General features: G+C 39.9%; 1 protein-coding gene across 1 annotated transcript in view; it reads left to right on the forward strand.

Moving 5' to 3' along the window:
* The first annotated feature begins 266 nt into the window (after positions 1–266).
* The window catches only part of KCNU1 (potassium calcium-activated channel subfamily U member 1), a 54,034-nt gene continuing 36,043 nt past the window's right edge, over positions 267–18,257 (forward strand). Inside the window, exons 1-16 of the mRNA XM_076358745.1 lie at positions 267–431; positions 2,255–2,371; positions 3,962–4,023; positions 6,020–6,110; positions 6,876–6,987; positions 7,618–7,693; positions 8,147–8,222; positions 8,570–8,740; positions 9,182–9,273; positions 9,930–10,040; positions 11,526–11,631; positions 12,703–12,785; positions 13,613–13,682; positions 14,119–14,274; positions 16,222–16,334; positions 16,439–16,507. Coding sequence (XP_076214860.1) covers positions 267–431; positions 2,255–2,371; positions 3,962–4,023; positions 6,020–6,110; positions 6,876–6,987; positions 7,618–7,693; positions 8,147–8,222; positions 8,570–8,740; positions 9,182–9,273; positions 9,930–10,040; positions 11,526–11,631; positions 12,703–12,785; positions 13,613–13,682; positions 14,119–14,274; positions 16,222–16,334; positions 16,439–16,507 — 1,670 coding nt within the window. The remainder of the gene's footprint in view (positions 432–2,254; positions 2,372–3,961; positions 4,024–6,019; positions 6,111–6,875; positions 6,988–7,617; positions 7,694–8,146; positions 8,223–8,569; positions 8,741–9,181; positions 9,274–9,929; positions 10,041–11,525; positions 11,632–12,702; positions 12,786–13,612; positions 13,683–14,118; positions 14,275–16,221; positions 16,335–16,438; positions 16,508–18,257) is intronic.

Genomic DNA, 18,257 nt, shown 5'->3' on the forward strand with positions numbered 1-18,257 from the left:
AAACTGAGATAATCCAGAGAGAAAGTACCTTGGTAATGTCACTAAAAAGATATAGTTCTAAATTAGAACCCCCATTCAAATCCTTCCATTGCAGAGGGAGTCCCTCTCAGTATCCCAGCCTGTCAGTCTGACCAGTGCCAACATGATGCACAGCACTGGTACTGAGGTCACTGCAATGTCACAAGAGCACTGAGTATTCTAGAAGGTCAGGACCAAGCAATTAAGGAAGCTGAGGAGGAAGAAGGCAGAATGAAAAGATTCCTAATATGGCAGGGAAATTTAAGCTGACCTGTGCACTGTACTTTCAGTTGGCTTTTATTATACCATCTTTGTTTGTTTTCTTGGGAGGCCTGTTTACCATACTGGCTTTCAGGTTGGCTAGGTATGCTTATGGATTCATCACAGAGAAGATCTGGATGAAAAAGGTAAGGGCAAAATCTTTTTGAAATGGGTCCTACGTTGCATGTTGATGTAAGAATGCAAGAATTACATTTGGTATGGAAGGAGTACTAGCTTAGAAAGTGTCTTCTGTTACAGTGCACTAAAAATGGCATGTTCAGGGAAAGTTTTGGTTTGGTTTACTTTTGTCCTCGAGTTGATTAACAGGTTAGTGCTTTTGGATGTTACTATCTTTCCCCTTTCAAGGGGAGGGGACAAGATTTTTTTTTACCAATATAGATATTTACTAGCTGCACAAACATACACAGAAACCTCAGCACCTACGTATGCATGCAGATAAACACAGATGTACACAAGAGCACTATAATGCTTGCTGTTTCAATCCACATTTGCATACAACCTCTGGTTCTTAAACGCACAAGCTAGTATGTGCAAACACACAGTATCTCGTACACATAGATATTTAAACACCGAGGCAGAGTTCATAGCAGAAATAAGGAATACATATACATGGTCAAGCCATCTCTCTAGACCATAACTCCCCACTCTGTATACTGCAACTATTGGAAAAGTTGTCTTCAGTTTTTTTTCAGTATTTTAGAATAGCCTTTTTCACGTGGTCTGAACAGACTGGACAAGGATGGGATTAAGCTTGCTGAAAACAAAGCCACCACCAAAAGATCTATCATCTTTTGATCCTGGTCCTCCCTGTGTGCATTGTGGAATTTTTGAGAAGGTATTAGTAGCTCCCAAGGATATCACCAGGATGGTTCTTATGTCGTATTCAGTTCACTTATGTACCTGGTTACCATGTAATTTGCAGGACTGAAGAGCTCTTTCCTTGTGTCACTTCATGTTGCCTCCCACAACTGTCGCAGGCTGTTTCACTCTGTCACTTCCAAGGGAGGGCTTGACATTCTCATCAGCTCACCTGGATTGTGTGGGCAGATAATGAAGGGAACATCTGTGCTGCTGGCAAACTGGAGGTGTCTCTGTTTGCCAAAATGTTAAATTAATCTGATTCTCTGCTGTTCTTTTGGCTGCTGAGCAGAGGTGGGGTTTAGTTCTTAAGTGTTAGCTCTTTACAGATTCTGGTGCCTGGGAAACTGAGTGTAAAAGAAGAGAGGCCAGCACAGTATCTCACATTACAAGCAGCATTGGTCTTTTTTTTTTTTTTTTTCCTGGTGGGTGTTTACAGGTTTTCTGTCATTGAATAATCTGTGTTAGTTATTTGTTACAGTTATTAACAGTTGTATCTGCAAAAAGGACAGAATCCTACCTCATAGCAAAAACTAATCAGATTAGCTGAAGCTGTACAGTAAATCTAAGTCTTACCTGGGGCTGTTACTGGCATACATTAAAAGAGGTAACAGGCCATGTTAAAACAGAACATTGGAACGGAGATTTTCCAGGGTATATACTAGGGAAATGTTTTACATGGTCAAAACTAAGAAAATTAGTTCACATTTGGCCTAAGATGGGAAAGGGTGGGGAGACTAGTAGAGAGGTGTGATTAGCAACAGAGTGCACTCTTCCTTTCAGACTCAGGTTATGAGTCTGAAAGTCAATCACTTTAAGGTGATGAGAATCAATGTTTATTGGTGCAACCAGTAGAGAAGAAATGCAACTGCGTCTGTATATCATGGTATGTGTCTGCACAGCATGCCCTCAGTGAATTCCAGGAAGATAAGGCTTTCTGAAGCTTTTAGTAGCTTAGCTGAAGGAAAATATATTCCACCTCCTTCGTACTTTCAATCCCCATTCAGATTTCGTGGTGGCTGGATGTGTTGGCTTTAGCCAGATTGGGAAACAGTGTCTGGCAAAGCCAAGGTTAATCTATTTGCTTCTCTGTCAGGACGAAGATGTCTGGTGGCCACACAAAAGGAAACAAAGTTCCGTCTACTGGATAAGAGTCTTCTCTACACAGGTAGAAATGATGCTATCAGCTCAAACATCTATGGGGTGTGTACTGGTAAGTAGATCGGTTAGCACAGGTTTCCTCTTTTAATGCAGGTGGTGAGTCATAGAATCATAGAATCATTAAGGTTGGAAAAGACCTCTAAGATCGAGTCCAACCATCAACCAAACGCCACCATGCCCACTAAACCATGTCCCTAAGCGCCTCAGCTACACATCTTTTAAATACTTCCAGGGATGGTGACTCAACCACTTCCCTGGGCAGCCTGTTCCAATGTTTAACCACTGTTTCAGTAAAGAAATTTTTCCTCATGTCCAATCTAAACCTCCCCTGGCGCAACTTGAGACCATTTCCTCTTGTCCCATCGCTTGTTACTTGGGAGAAAAGACCGACACCCACCTTGCCTCAACCTCCTTTCAGGTAGTTGTAGAGAGCGATGAGGTCTCCCCTGAGCCTCCTTTTCTCCAGGCTAAACAACCCCAGTTCCCTCAGCCGCTCCTCATCAGACTTGTGCTCCAGACCCTTCACCAGCCTCGTTGCCCTTCTCTGGACACGCTCCAGCACCTCAATGTCCTTCTTGTAGTGAGGGGCCCAAAACTGAACACAGTATTCGAGGTGCGGCCTCACCAGTACAGGGGCACAATCACTTCCCTAGTCCTGCTGGCCACACTATTTCTGATACAGGCCAGGATGCCATTGGCCTTCTTGGCCGCCCGGGCACACTGCCAGCTCATGTTCAGCCAGCACCCCCAGGTCCTTTTCCGCTGGGCAGCTTTCCAGCCGCTCTTCCCCAAGCCTGTAGGGCTGCATGGGGTGGTTGTGGCCGAAGTGCAGGACCCGGCACTCATACCTGTTCTTATGAGGACATCAAGTGAAAACACAAATATATGTCAAGTTTTGCAGTTCATATGATCTAGGTCACGCTTTTTCCTAATACAAATTTGTTTGGCCTGGGAAGATGATTTGGAAAGTTCCTAAGCAGGAAATGAGTGAAACTTGCCATCTGACATCTCCCTAGATCTGGCTGTAGGCAGACTGCTGGGTCTGGCTACACAGTCTCTATCTTCTGGTCATTTCTGAGTGATTCAGCCCTGATGGCTTTCTTGGTGGCTTACTCTTTCAATGGGAACTGATTATAACAGTATTGGTGGTAATGATTTTTGTTATTTTAAATGCACATCCAAAGGATTAAGAGTGTTGTCTTTATCCACCAAAAAAGAATATGCCAATGACACATCTTAATGGAACTAAACTGCCTTGTTTTTAATCTGAGCGTTCTTTTGTATATTAGATTTTGGTGGCTGCAAGTGAATGAGCAACTAGTCACATGGGTTTGATTCCCTGGCCTTTCTCAATGACAACCAGGGAACTGGAGTTACATGGTGAGCTGCATCCAACCTTCAACAGTAGCAAATTAACATGACAGTGTTTACTTACATTGGTTGAGATTTTGGTTCATTGTGCATATGCCTAACTAAAATCTCTATCTTGAGATTGCTGCAGAGTGTAGGTAACTTCTGCCTCTCCTGTAAGTCATAGAAAAACAGAAAAAGTGGTGGTTTAGATGTGTGCTTGTTTTAGATGGAAGCTGTGTTACTACCAGAGTAAGCCTCATAACATCCTCTTTGATGCCTGTGTTTTCAGGTGATACTGGTGTTTCTTCTGAATATTGGCGCTCTCATCATTTATTTTGTCAATCTTGCTGAGTAAGTAGATTACTGATGTTTATCCAAAAAGCTTGTTTAAACAAACGTTAGAAACAAACTGCCAAGCTGATATGTTTTCTAAGAGCTGGTTTGTGGCCACAGATCTGAGCCAGAGGAGCCTATGGGCACTGATATGTGACAGGCCCCTTTGAGGTCCATGGGTTGTCAGGTACATATTCCCCTCTTCCTTTAAGATGCCAATACTTTACAGGAATTACAGATGCCAGAAGAGCATACCTTGGGCATAACTGCATGATAGCAGCAGCCTGAGTAGTGCATGGAACTACACAATGCAGCCAGAAAGGAAAAATTGTGTTTTGTATCTTTCTGTTACAGCTGTTGAGGTTTCACTATATGTAGGTTTTTTGTGTGTATACCTTCAAGGCTGGATTTTTCAGAAGAACTGAGGACAGATGTCCAGATCCTACAGCTTTTGAAAAGGGTCTGGCACCCATTTTCATACAGGCATTTTCAAAAGCATTCAAAGCCCAGCTGTTGCTATTGCAATGTTTAGAGAATGCTAGACTTTTAATAAAGCTCACCACCCACTACCCAAAGCTCTTTTGAAAGTCTGGCCATCTATTTTTGGTATCTAAATGGGAATGGAGCTCTTCTATAAAATCCAGCCTTCGGTAAACAATTTGATGGGAATAAAATAATGAGACTGAGTAGGAAAGCATGCTGTAGCCTCTACCAGTCTTCACCTGAATACATATATTTTGTAGAATGTGCTCAGGGGTAAAAAGTTATTAATATGTAAACCCCTTTGATTTAATAAGCCAAAGCATTGTTCTCAGTTCTTTGCTTGGACTGATACACAACACTGGAAGAATAAAATGGAATCATAAAATGGAATAATAAAATATAAAAGCTGTGGAGCACTCTGAACTGAATCCAATCAGCAGGGGTAAACCTGAGAAGCAGAATTATACATCAAGAGCAATCCAATATTGTGTTTAATCCCAAGACATTATAAATCTGACAAACATCTAGAAATAGTTTCAGAAGGGAAAGAGTTGGTTTTTTCAGGAATAAACAGGCAGTTAATCCTATTTACACAGAGTTCTTTCCATGAATAGCATTACACCTGTAGGCGAGAGTAGATGTTCACCTAGGCTGACCTACGGGACTAGTTTACTTTGTTGTGTTTCTGCTTTCAAAATACCCCCTGCATGGGTGGAGGAAGAGGTGCCTCAGATGGCTCATAATTGATGTACCTAGCTTGCTGTCAGCCTGATACAGGCAATATGTCAGCAAGCGAGTGTGAGAATGTGGCCTGTAATCTCTTCAGGCACTGCCAAACATCCGCTGTTGGACCAGGTGGTGCCAGTGGGAAAAATCTTATTCCCACAGCTTTCTACTGCCAGATTTTACCACTTGCATCAGTCTGCACTGTTACACTTTGTTTGAGCTCTCTGTTTGAGCACTCTGTAAGCCTATTTCATGCAAGGTCAGTGAGGCTGGCCTAGAAAATTTAAATTGGTGTTGTAAGCTAACCTGGCAGACTTTGATGGAAACTACTCAGTGCTTCAGTTACTCCCTTGGCAGTTAGAAGGCCATGTTCAGAAGGGGTTCAGTGAGAAATAGCTACAGGAGCTCTCTCTTCTGCTGGCTAAGCTGAATACAGAAGAGTATACTGGTCCACAGGAGAAGGGTGAAACCGTTTTCCTGAAGAAGTCAACAGAAAGATTTGCATAAGCACTCTACAAATATATGAAACCCAATCTTTCCAGTATATTTGCATGATAATGTCATGTTTTAACATGCTTGCTTATGCTAATGAAAACCTGCTATTAACAGTCACTTATTCTGCCTAACTCACTGACAAAGTAGAGATTTAATCTACACAAAATTGTGAATACATTTAAATTTTGGTTTAGTGATTATTTCATAATAAAAAATGAAACCAAATGTCACTTTATAGCCACTCTATTGTTTGTTTGTTTGTTTTTTTTCCCCTTCCCTCCACTGGCTGTGATGTCTATTTCCCAATTAGAGCAGAGGAATTCAAGATCTCCTTTCCAGACAGCATCCTTTATGTAGATACAGGCTTCAATGCTTTCTTCCTCCTTTACTTTGGATTACGGGTAAGGGCACTTATGGGAAAGTTGAGTTAAAAATGAACTATATTTGGGAGCAGTTTACCTGTGTGGACAGCAGGTGCTCTATAGTATAATGTTTGATTGCCTTAGCTTAACTCAGAGCCAGTCTGGCTTTCCACTTTTTCTTGTAATTACTTTATTTTCTCCCTTTGGAATCTTGTTATTTCCAGCATTTCTGCAACATTTCTCAGCTCACACGTTAGCCTTGTCTGTCTTTCTCCATGTCTTTAAACCACTGAATGAATTAGTCAGGTCTCTCTTCAGCTTCTCTTGAACAAACTGTATAGCTGTGTGCCATCTGTTGTTAAAATTACATTAGTTGCACTGGTGTGAAATACGTTTTGGTTGTAGCTTTTGACATTAGAACTTTTGTCGAAGTCATTAGAAAACAGGATATTCCCTGTTATAGATTGATGTAGTGAGGATGGGGTCTTGCCTGCCCTTTGATTTTATAATTCATTGTTACTGATACTGCAGTACCACAGAGAAAGACACCCTAGAAAAAAGATGAAGGGGGCAGGAGAGAAAGAGAGCATCGTTATACCTTTGGGTCCAACCCATTTTGTGTTCTTGGGGCTCCAGCCCAAGCCTTTCTGAAACAAAACAACAATGTTAAGGGGGTGTCCACAGAAGCCAAAACAATAGAGAAGGAAGCAGACTGCAAAAATGGGTCTCCTCAGGGAGCTGCCTTCTTGCTCCAAGACCCACAATCACACAGCACTGATGCTTTTTGATGTTATTAATCTTTAGTTTGTGGCAGCAGATGACAAGCTGAGGTTCTGGCTTGAGCTGAATTCTCTTGTGGATTTCTTCACGATCCCTCCAGTTTTTGTTTCCTATTATTTAAAGAAGAATTGGCTTGGTAAGTAAGACTTGGAGATCCTGCTTTCCATCCATGGTGTTCTGCATCTTACATCAAGACTCCCTTCAAGTTTATTTTGATTCAGGGAGGCTTTGACCATCAGTATGAAAACTGTTCTTTGGGAGCAAAATTATGCCTTATTGGCAAAAACGCCTTTAATGTTGAGGGGCTTGTAATTTACCCAAGTCTGTCTCCATTCTGTTTATATGTCTGCCGGGGTTTTAGTATCTCAGCAATCACTGTACCTGACCCAACTGGATGACGAGTTACCCAGCAGGGAAGCAAAGATGGTACCCTGATTTTTGTGAATGACTTTCTTGCATGCTCTGGGATCTATAGTCTAGTAGACCTGTATATCACTTAAGCCTTCAGGTTACAGCTCAAAGGAACTGCAATTCTTAATTTTTCTCATAATTCAAGGCCTCCTTTGAGGACATAGGTGGAAATCCAGTGATATAAAGGCTCTGGATACTGAGCAATGTTATCCTTTCTTACCAGGCTTGAGGTGGGATCCACTATAAATATGTGGAAAACAAAGCATGCATATTTAAACATATCTGAATACGTGGACACACTCTGCTTCTAGACAGATTTTTTTCCTTCTCCTCTGACTGTCTCACTTTTCTGCAGGTTTGCGTTTTTTGAGAGCACTTAGGTTGTTAGAACTTCCGCGAATACTACAGTTCCTCAGGATCACAAAGAACAAGTAAGTTAAAGCCTTGCCAAGTATGCTTGGAAGCCTAACATTCTCCCTGATGTGTGTATTTTGGCTGACTCAGGTAATAAAGGAAAATAGTAGTGTTGCATATGGAAAAAAAAAGACTATCAATAATATTGCACTGGAAATTGCAAAAAATTTTATAACCATCAGCTCAGTGAGACTCTGGTGGTGGGGAAATGAGTGGAAATCATAAATGCAAGAAATCTTGAAGGTTTTAGAGATTGATAAATGTCAAAAATGGGATTATTTGACATGTTGCCTATGATAGAAAGGGCCGGATGTAGGAAGATTTTCTAATCCTAAATCCTTCGTATGTAATCTTACACTCACTAGAGAAGAGTTTTGTTGAGTGAAGTAGGGTCATGTAGGAAATTTTAACTCTGGCAAAGATTATGTTACATTTTAAGTGTCCTGGGATTTTTCCCTTTCTATCTCCAGTTATTCAATCAAGCTCTCCAAGCTCTTTGCTGTATTTATCAGCACCTGGCTCACAGCTGCAGGATTTATTCACCTGGTATGTATAATCTGCTACACATCCTTCCTTGTCACCTTAAATCAGTATTGTCATGTGAGCTTTGGGTATATGTTTTTTCCTAACAAATGCAACATTCTCTTAGGAGAGAACAAATCTGTTGTACCAGGACAAAGCATGACTCAAGCCAGTGTAGTTTACTTGCATATGTTATCAGATGTGGTTCTGTTGATACAATACCCCCCCATGCCCCTCCTGGTAATGAATCACTTCTGCAATAACTAAAATAGTGCTAATTTTTTAACTAAATAATTGTGAATTGGAGATGGGCTGAAACCAAAACCAATTTAAACTTCTCTCTTCTTTTCTCTTTTCCCGCCCCCGGGCAGGTAGAAAACAATGGAGATCCTTGGGTTCAGCCTGCAAATTCCCAGTCCCTCAGCTATTTCAAATGCATGTACCTAGTAATGATGACTATGTCCACTGTTGGTTATGGTGATGTCGTGGTTCAAACAATGTTGGGTCGAACCTTCATTTTCTTCTTCATTATTGGTGGCTTGGTAAGAAACCTATATTACCTTTCTGAAAATAGCAGCTGGGGACAGACAGTGAACAGCAGTGTCACCACAAACTTGATCTTAGCAAGGTTGCCGTAGGGATTAGACATCTATGAGCAAAGAGTTTTGACATTAAGTATTTACTGGCATGGCTATAGAGTAATTTTCTTTTCTATCTTCTAAGAGCTGTCAGGGCTTCTAGTATTTCTTCCTGCAGCTGTAAATACTGGCAAGAGCCAAAATACTGGACAAAATTAATCCAAGGTATCAACGGCATAAATCCATTATCACTACATCATACACTTGTACATTCCTGCCAGTGATTTTAGGAATCAGAAGTAAATTTCTCATTGTTGCTCCACATAATTTAAACTCTCACAAATTAATTTATCATGGTTAGGAGAGACAGAATTGGCTCTGAGATGATTTTTCTTGATGTCTTAGGTACTATTTGCAAACTTTATCCCTGAAGTTGTGGAAATTGTTGAAAGCCATAAAAATTACAGATCCTCCTATGAAGTGGTGAGTGGGAAAAAGTAAGTATGGTTGCTGTTTGTCTTTGGAAAATAAAAATCAGGTCAATGACTAGGCTGGGAACCAGCTCAGAAGAAATAAGAAGCTAAATAAAGCTTCCTGTAGTAATTTAAATGAAATCCTGAAACTTAGTCTTGGTTGATCCTTACCTCAAGACTGTCTGAATAAACCTTGTCAACAGCGCTATTCAGCATGGGCTTTATTTTCAAAGGAAGAGAAGCTAGCTGACATGATAGCCTAACTTAGAGATTGAAGAGACCTATTTCATTGGTGGTGGTGGTGTGGTTTTTTCAGTGTAGGTGTGGTGTGGTTTGGTTTTGTTGGGGGGGGGAGGTTTGTTGGTTTTTCAGCCACTCACAGGACTGGGCAGGTACAGCTTTAACCAGGTCTTATAAAGTTCCTTCTGTGACTCTCTGTTTTTGGGATGTCTACCATTCACTGCTTCTAACTCTTACAGTTCCTCTTCCTTTCCAAAGTAAATGCTGAAGTACATAGTCACGATGGATGAAATTTCCATCAAACCAAAAACACACACTGTTTTCTGCATTACTGGGATTAGTATACTACAAGCAGGTGTGTAGTTTCATACAGTGTCAGCTTTGCAACAACCAGTCTACTATTTTCAAAGTGACAAATCTTGCTTGATCTCTTCCTGTAGCTATATTGTTGTCTGTGGTAATATCACTCTGGAGAGTGTCACTACGTTCCTACGAGACTTTTTGCTTCAGGACAAGGGAAATGTTTGCACAGAAATCCTTTTTTTGGGAGAGTAAGTATCCTTATTTGTCTGAGATGTTTCACTTTGATTGTCTGAACATTTAGGGGAAATGTGGGAGGTCTGAAAGTAAAGGAAGGCTGTGTAATTAATGGGAGTTACAAACCAAGTTGCAGCAATGAAGCATTCATGCTGGAATGTTCATGACAATGTTTTCTGTTGTGATGAATTAAAAAAAATGTTTCCCTGTAAATTCCATAGTAAGCTAGCTTTGCCAGATACACCTGACTTTAAGTCTTGCCAAGTCTGGCAATAAAATAATTGTCAGCTGTCTCAATTTCTTATGTTTTTTCATCCTGGGGAGAAAATTTGTAACTTCCACTTGGTCATGCTGCCGTATGGCAAAGGGAAGAAAGTGAAGCCACTTTTCTGTGCCAAAAATACCAGGCATTTCAACTGTCCTGCCAGATCCTCTTCTTCTGCCTAGCTGAAGCTATTAGACATGTTTCTGAAAGCAGAAGCTTCAGAGGGAGGTGGTTGCTGGGAGCACAAACACGATTTTACCTTGGAATGCAGTGGAGGTGGGGCAAGAGTTGAGCAGAATATTACAGGCATCTCTTTTGAAATACCATGACATTTTGAGAGAGTTGTTGAATTGAGGATGCATGGAAATGAGGTACAGGAATGGTTCAAAGACAGGAAAAGCGCTTTAGAGGAAGAGATGTAGAGTTCAGTCTGTTTAGCATAACAGGAGAAGGATAGGGAGTTTGGCTCAATTAAAGTGCCTAAGTAGCTTCGCAACCAGTATAAAAATCTTCTTTAATCTGGAAAAGATAGGCATAACAAAAGGAAATAACTAGAGTTCAAAGTTGAGCAAACTCAAGTAAGAAGCAAGGCATGCATTTTCAAAAGTAAGAAGTGATTATTAATCACTTCTCAAACTGCTCAGAGAATGGTGGGTGGATTTTCAAACTCCTGTTTTTAAATCAAGATTGGATACCTTCCTAGAGGGCATGCTTCATTACTGGGATCAATGTAGGAATATCTTGATAATGTATCGTACAGCTCACGTAGAAGAGAATGTTACAGAAGTTCCTGGATGAGATACAGTTTGCATAAATTGTATAAGAAAATAACACTTGAGTTGGAGAGAATGTTGAAGTTCAGCAGTTTCATTTGAAAAGAGAATGCAGAATCAAGCCCTAGGAAGTGTCATTTGCTGACTCTTGTGGAGTAACAGTGAGCTGTAAAATTAGAGTTGCGTGGATGGCTGTGGAATGATACTCATGAAAAATTAATGACAATAGCAGAAAACAGGAGAAATCCAGGAAACATTTCCATGACTGTTAAGTTTTATAAAAGCTTGTTTGCATTAAAATCTAAACTATGTACTTTAACTGAGCTGCCAAAATCCCTGTAGCTTTTTTTAAACAGCAAGTAGTTATGGCAAATAGCTTCTCTGAGAAATGGAGACTTGCAGAGAATGTAATTATGAGAGATTGATGGATTCCCCCCCCCATTCTTGTTTGTACTGAATAGGTCTCTTCCTAGTCTGGAGCTGGAAGCTGTGTTCAAATGCCATTCAGCCTACACAACTTTCTTTTATGGCTCTGCGCTAAACTCTGAAGATCTGAAGAGAGTTGGGGTAAGAACTTCATCATTTGCCCTTTCGTGTAGATAAGCCAACCTTGTGAAAATCTTGTCCCTTATGAAGGGATGCTTGAGCTGCATTTACTCAATTCATGTTGAGATTTACACTTAAAGCAGCTCCGCTTATTTTAGTGGTACCTTTTGCATACCAACATATCACTCATGGGAACTGAGAATGCAAGAGTCAGGCATAACAGACTTTTCAGGCTATAAATTTTTCAAGCACTGAAACAGGAAAAATAAAGAGGAAAGCCAAACCGATCATCTGGTTTTGAAAGAGGAATGTTATGGAGTGTGGTATTTCTGGAAATTGTATTTAAATAATTGGAATAGCCCTTAGCTCATCTTTAGAGCATGCATCATATTTGGGTCTCATTCATGGACATCCAGAAAAGAAGACACTTTGTGTTTTGAAATACTGAAGACTCAGCAAAATATTCCAATAGAAGCAGAAGGAATGGACCTGGATTAAAAAAGAAGAAAAACCAAAAAAACCCAAACCAGCACTACCAACGAACAAAAAAACCACCACTGGCTTTAACTTTAGTGTGGTTTCTATTTGTTAGTATCCTGTTTGAAATACAGTGGTAGATCTCCACCCAGTTCCCAGCAGACTATAAAACCTCCACCATAAATGAAACTTTGTTGTTGTTGTTAACGACTTCATTACATAGCCCTAGTATTGATTAGATGACTGACAGAGGTCTTCTGACCTGCCCAAATATTGACCCTTGAAGTGTTTTGGCTGGACATTGCTGGGGAAGAATATAGCAAAGCTGCCTATTTTGTAACCTCTTCTAGGAAGGTGTTAGCGCTGGAAACTTAAAAATTTCACATGTTCCAGCACTTTGAAAATAGAAATATGCATTACATACTGTATGTTTGACTGGAGCTGTGTCACTGTTGAAATGTTCAGGCATGTGTACAACTCCAAGTAATAGGATCATGATGATCTTACACAAGTTTTTAACTAAAGACATGTGCCACTAAGTCAGCTCGCTATCGGAGATTGTTGTACTTCATATGGGGTTAAACCCTGACTTAACTTTTCTCTCCTGGGATACAGATGGAATCTGCGAGTGCTTGTCTCATTCTAGCAGATGTTCACTCTCCACAACCTTATACTGAAGATACTTCCAATATCATGAGGTAGGATGAGATACTTCAGTGCTTTCATTCTCTGTCTGATTGATATTAACAGTGACACAGATAGTGCTGCTGGCAGGGGAACATATTTGTCCTGTCACGTTTTTTTCTGCCCGGAGAACTCTGAAAGCCAACTGACTGCTTTCTGCTATGATTTTATCAGATATGTTGAAGGATTGAGACAGGTAGCAGCTGTGCAGCCTTTCAACCCCATACAGAATATAATGTTACTAAATATGGTGTAATTACCTTCTTCAATATCCTGAATATTAGCAGTTGAGAAGTCTGGCTCCTTTACACTGGAGAGAGTTGCACACTACTGTCTGGTGCAGCTCTGCTGTCAGATCTAATAATTCTACACATCTTCGTACTGGGCAGACTTGAATTGGGGACTCCCTTAGTACTGCTGGATTATGTGAATCTGATGGCATAATTAGCATATGTCCAAAACAGTCCAGAAGTCCAAGTTCCAAATTGGATTATCTTTATTTTCTATTTGTAGGGCATCTACTGAAGTGGAGTTATTAGTTTATGAATGAAATTTACAGGTGAAATTGGCGAAGTAAATAATACTTGTTGCCTCTCTTAGCTCTACACTTTCAGTGGGATGCAGGTATGATTCTTCACCCTGTGTCCAAGCCATGTGCCATTATCTTAAAATCTTTTGATGGTGACTACCTTCCTCTCCAGATAGTGGACATTGGGTCATATGCCGTTCTTTGTCACTACTCTCCAATTGCTATCTGCCAGAGTAAGCTAGTCTGACTTGAAAAATGAAAGACCCTAGCCAGAACCAAGCGTATTAATCAGAAGTTATATCTTTTATACAGAGTGCTGTCTATCAAGAATCGCTACCCGAACACAAGAGTAATTTTACAGATAATTCAGTCTCATAACAAGGTATCACAATTGTCTGTCTGTCATGCGGGTTGTCAAGGTTGAAATTCTGGCCTTTATGGAATCAAAAATCTCTGCCTTTCATAAAAACAGGATCTTTATCCAGTGTCTCTTACTCATCCAGTTACTAACCTATCTAGAATATCTTTTAACATTACTAAAAATAAAGAATAACTTTTTGTTTGTTTTTGTTGTTTTTGTCAATTGTCAACAAATGCATATTTAATGTTTAAAAAAAAAAAACCTAAAAAACCAAACGCCCAAAGAACCTCAGAAGTCCACTTCGCTATCTGTTAGCATATTCCAGCACAGATTTTTGAAAGGAAAAAAAAAAAAAAAAAGATGAAGGCAAGAAAGACAAGAATCATCATTTTACGGGAACATTGTGGCCTTGGCTATCTCTATGCTGATCTGTAATCACTTTCTTACTCTGAAACAGGTATACCTGCCGAACATCCCCAACTGGGACTGGAGGACAGGAGACAGCATCATCTGTTTTGCTGAACTGAAGCTAGGCTTCATAGCGCAAAGCTGCCTTGTTCCTGGTTTGACTACTCTTCTAACCAATTTGTTCATTGTGAAAGAGGATACTGAGGTACGTCCTTCACTTGTCTAAATAATGTGAATACAGCCCAGTGGGATCTTCTCTGAAATATGTGCCTGATTTCTGAGTAGAATCTGCAGCCAGTTCTTTTGAAGCTTGTCTTGATCATGCTGGGATTAAGCTTGGCACAGACGGCAAGAAAACCTAACAGACTATTTCTAATTTAATACTTGAATTCAGTGCAAGAGGTGAAAAGAGTGCTCTAGAGCGTGCTGAAGCAAAAGAACCTAAGGAGGCATTTTACAATAGTGTGCAAGGAGGTGTCAAAGCAAAGGATGGCCCACAGCAAGCCATGCTGCTGCATTTAGCTGATATGTGGAAACACCTTGTCTGTTGCTATAGGTTCAAAAGCAATAATGTGATGCTAGTGCTCCCCTGATCTGAGAGAACACAGTAAATCAGTTTTGGTTACTGCACGGCATGGACCCTGTTAGCTTCTCTGCGTCTGTGCTTGATTCCATTCTGTCTGGCGTTCATAACTTGAATCTGTGCTTAAAGCACTTTAGCAGAACCACTCCTGTTTGACACCCCCAAAAATGGGCTGAAAATCCATCCAATGTACCCCTTCCAGTTAATAGCATGCTTTTCTTCAGTATCCTTTTAGGCTTATTTATTTCTTTGGTTGGGTCTTATGGGGTAATTTACACAAGAACAGTGACAATTAGAAATCCTGTCATCTCTCTGCAAGGAAGGTGATCCAAATTTATCCTCCTTTTATCTGCCTTTCCTCATCAGTACCTGCTACAATGCAAAATTGATAAACTACATATTAACTTTACAGTACACAAGTCACTCAGATATTTCCAAATCAATACCAGAAGATTTAATAAAAACATAAAAAGACAGAACTATTAGGCGTGAAGCTGTCTGAACAGTCTCAGGTTTGCTGGTCCTGCAGTGGACATGCTTTTGCTATCACCTAGTGGCTATATGTGGTACTTCACATTAATCTTCTGCACAAAAGAATTTGATTGCTATTTCTCTCTTCAGGGACTTTTCACAAAATTAATTTAGACAAACTAAATAGATATCAGGTGAAATAAATACAGAGTTTATCAATGCAGAAGTTGTATGTAGAATTGGGCTGCTTGTTAAACAGCTTTTTCATTGACATGTGCTGTTTCATTCAAGGCCAAATATTTCATAGACATGGCAAAGCTAGCAAAACTGATACCTTAAGGTTTTTTTAAGCATACTATGAAAACTCAGCAAACTTTTTAAATTGGAAAAAAGCCTCATGTCAAAATCCATTAAATAATTTTTATTCGGAAAGCAACACTTTTTTACACATTTTTAGTAGCCTATTAAGTTTTATGTGGAAGGCATTCATATGCCAAGAGAATAGCATATACTGTGACACAATGAGTGGCAGTCTAAAACCTGAAGGAGCTGTAAGCAGTAGAGTGTTTTGTTGCTCTAACTACCTAGGTATATACAACCCTTCCTTAGTCACACAACTACCAAAGAAGAAAAAAAGTGCTTATACTGGAGTAGATAAATACAGTTATTAGAGGTGTGATTTATTGCTGAACTGTGATCATGATTGGTAAAACTTAACGCAAGACCAGTCCTCATTTGAATAACTAAGGAGGTAGGTTAATCTTATTGCAAAGTAAGGTGTAACTTTCCTCAAATAATGGGCTCCCAATACTTTGCAGTCATGAAATTTCCCTGTAACTTTATTTGTATGCAGTAATAACACCTGTTCTTCGATGATAATATGAATTGGAAGTGTCTAGAAGGGTTCAGACTTTCCCTGCTCTGTTGTTTATTAACTCAGATGTTGTCTCTGACAACATATAGCTGACATCATTCTGCTTCCAATAACTAAAGGCCTTTGATCTAATACCGTGTGGTGTTAGAGTATTGGCCCAGTGTTAGGTTACATATCTTACTTGCTTTGCCTTTCAATAAATACGTTATCATTGATTCTTTTAGACAAAGAGAAAATACTTGAAGGACAAAAAGCTTCTGGAAGACAAAGACTACAAAGTAATGACTTCTCAGCTCTCCAATGATTTTGAAGACATGACTTTTATAGAGGTTTGTCGGTATGTGGTACAGATGTGGTTGTTTTTCTGTTATTTCCTTCCAGATGTGTCTTTTCACAGTACAGAGATGATGTGACTAACTGTGACTTGCTTTCTGTCCTCAGGTTGTGCTTTGTAAAACTGAACCTTATCCTCTTTGGAATTGAACTCAAATTTGGCAGTCAAGGGGAGAGGTAATTGTCTGGGAGACAATTTTTCTAGTAAGAAGTCAACTAATTCCAAACTAACAATTTCCAAAGAACTCAGAAGAAACATGCCCCAGGGTCTGCACAGGTTTTATACACCTCTTACCTTCCTATGCACAGTATTTAGGAGACAGGATCAAGATGTTGTTCCTGGTTACTTAAGCACTGGGGTGAATTTTACCATATACAACAATCTCTTCTTTTCTCACAGATAATCAGGCGATGGGAGATGAAACACCATTCTTACCTTCTATTCCACATGCAAACAGCATAGGTCTCACTTTGATTTGGGGTGACACAGTCGTATTTATTTTCACTGGTAAAGGAAACTCCTCATTTTTTTTAGCCACATGAGTTTACAGAGGCTCCTAAATGCTATAAAGTGTTGTCATAAAGGGATGATTTGTCAATGCTGGCAGCAGAGCTTTTGTTTTCTGAAGCTGATCTGGTCCTGGGCCAGATAACACTGTCTGTTCTAATGATGAAATATAAGACATCCTAATGGGGAAGCTGGAACTAGTTCAAAAAGGGGAATATATAAGTGCCATAGATCTTTAAAAGCTTGAGAAATCACCCAGAAAACGCGGACTATTGAGTGCAATTATTTCTCTTTCCACTTTTTATAAAGGAAATGGCTGTTTTGACGAAACTGTAGAATAGAAACTCTGAAAACAGAGGGTTGTAGGGAAACACTGCTGTGAGAAATACATTGGGGCTCTCTTCCAGAAGCGTTGAATGAACTCTACACTGAAAGAAGTCAGTAGATGTAGCTGCTTAACACTAATGGAAAACAGGCCACAACTCAATCCATTCTTCCTTGAGTTCATACACTGTCTGGCTGAAAACAGAATGATGAAAAGAGAAAGCAAGAGGGAAAAGGAAGCTGCATGCTCTTTGAGAGATAGAGACTATATTTTTGCTTTCTTTACACAACAGTTGGCACAGAAGAGAGATCTATTCTAAAAGCAGGATCTCTAGATGTTGCTACAATATCTGTAGTAATAATTAGTCATTCATATTTTGTTTATCCTCTGAGCCATGCATCTGGAGGAGCTGAGTACAGGCCACCTCTTGTGTGGAAGGAAAACGTTAACAACCTTGTCATCTTTCCCTATGCCATTCACACTACCAGTCTTCATTAAAGCTGGGTTGAAAGCAATAGGGATTTGGACTGTGCTCGTACCTTGAGTGGTCTTCATAGGGGAAACTGGTAAATTTAATGATGTTGCAGGGGATTCAACATAGATGTGGTTAAAGCAGCCCAGCAGGGATACTCACTCTGGATGTAGAAGGGGGAACCATTAGAAAATAAGGTTTCCTCCCCTTGTTTTACCTGGCGTGTTCAGCATTAGAGCAGATACCTCAAACCCTGCACATCCTTAGTATCTTCAGTTGCAGAGAAACCTGTATTTTAAGTGTGAGTATTCAGGATTTTCAGTGACCCCATGGAGAAATGGCCCATCCAGGCTGAAGTAAACTGTGATTTTATTACATTAAACATGTTAAAAGATAATGTGGTGGAAGTGAAAGCACCTGTTTCCTATGAAGTTTACAATTTAGCAAATTAGAAAAAAAAAGCCACCAAATCTTCAGAGTTGAATAAACTGCAGAAATCGTAGCAAAAGCTGATTTGCATGCTTTGAGTCCCTGTTCTTCCACAGCTCCCCCAGGTTTCTGTGGACAGTAAATTCCCTTTATGCCATTGAAAAAGCATGTTAACTTTTTCATGTCTCACATG

This window comes from Aptenodytes patagonicus, chromosome 24 (assembly GCF_965638725.1).
Source record: "Aptenodytes patagonicus chromosome 24, bAptPat1.pri.cur, whole genome shotgun sequence".
NCBI lineage: Eukaryota > Metazoa > Chordata > Aves > Sphenisciformes > Spheniscidae > Aptenodytes > Aptenodytes patagonicus.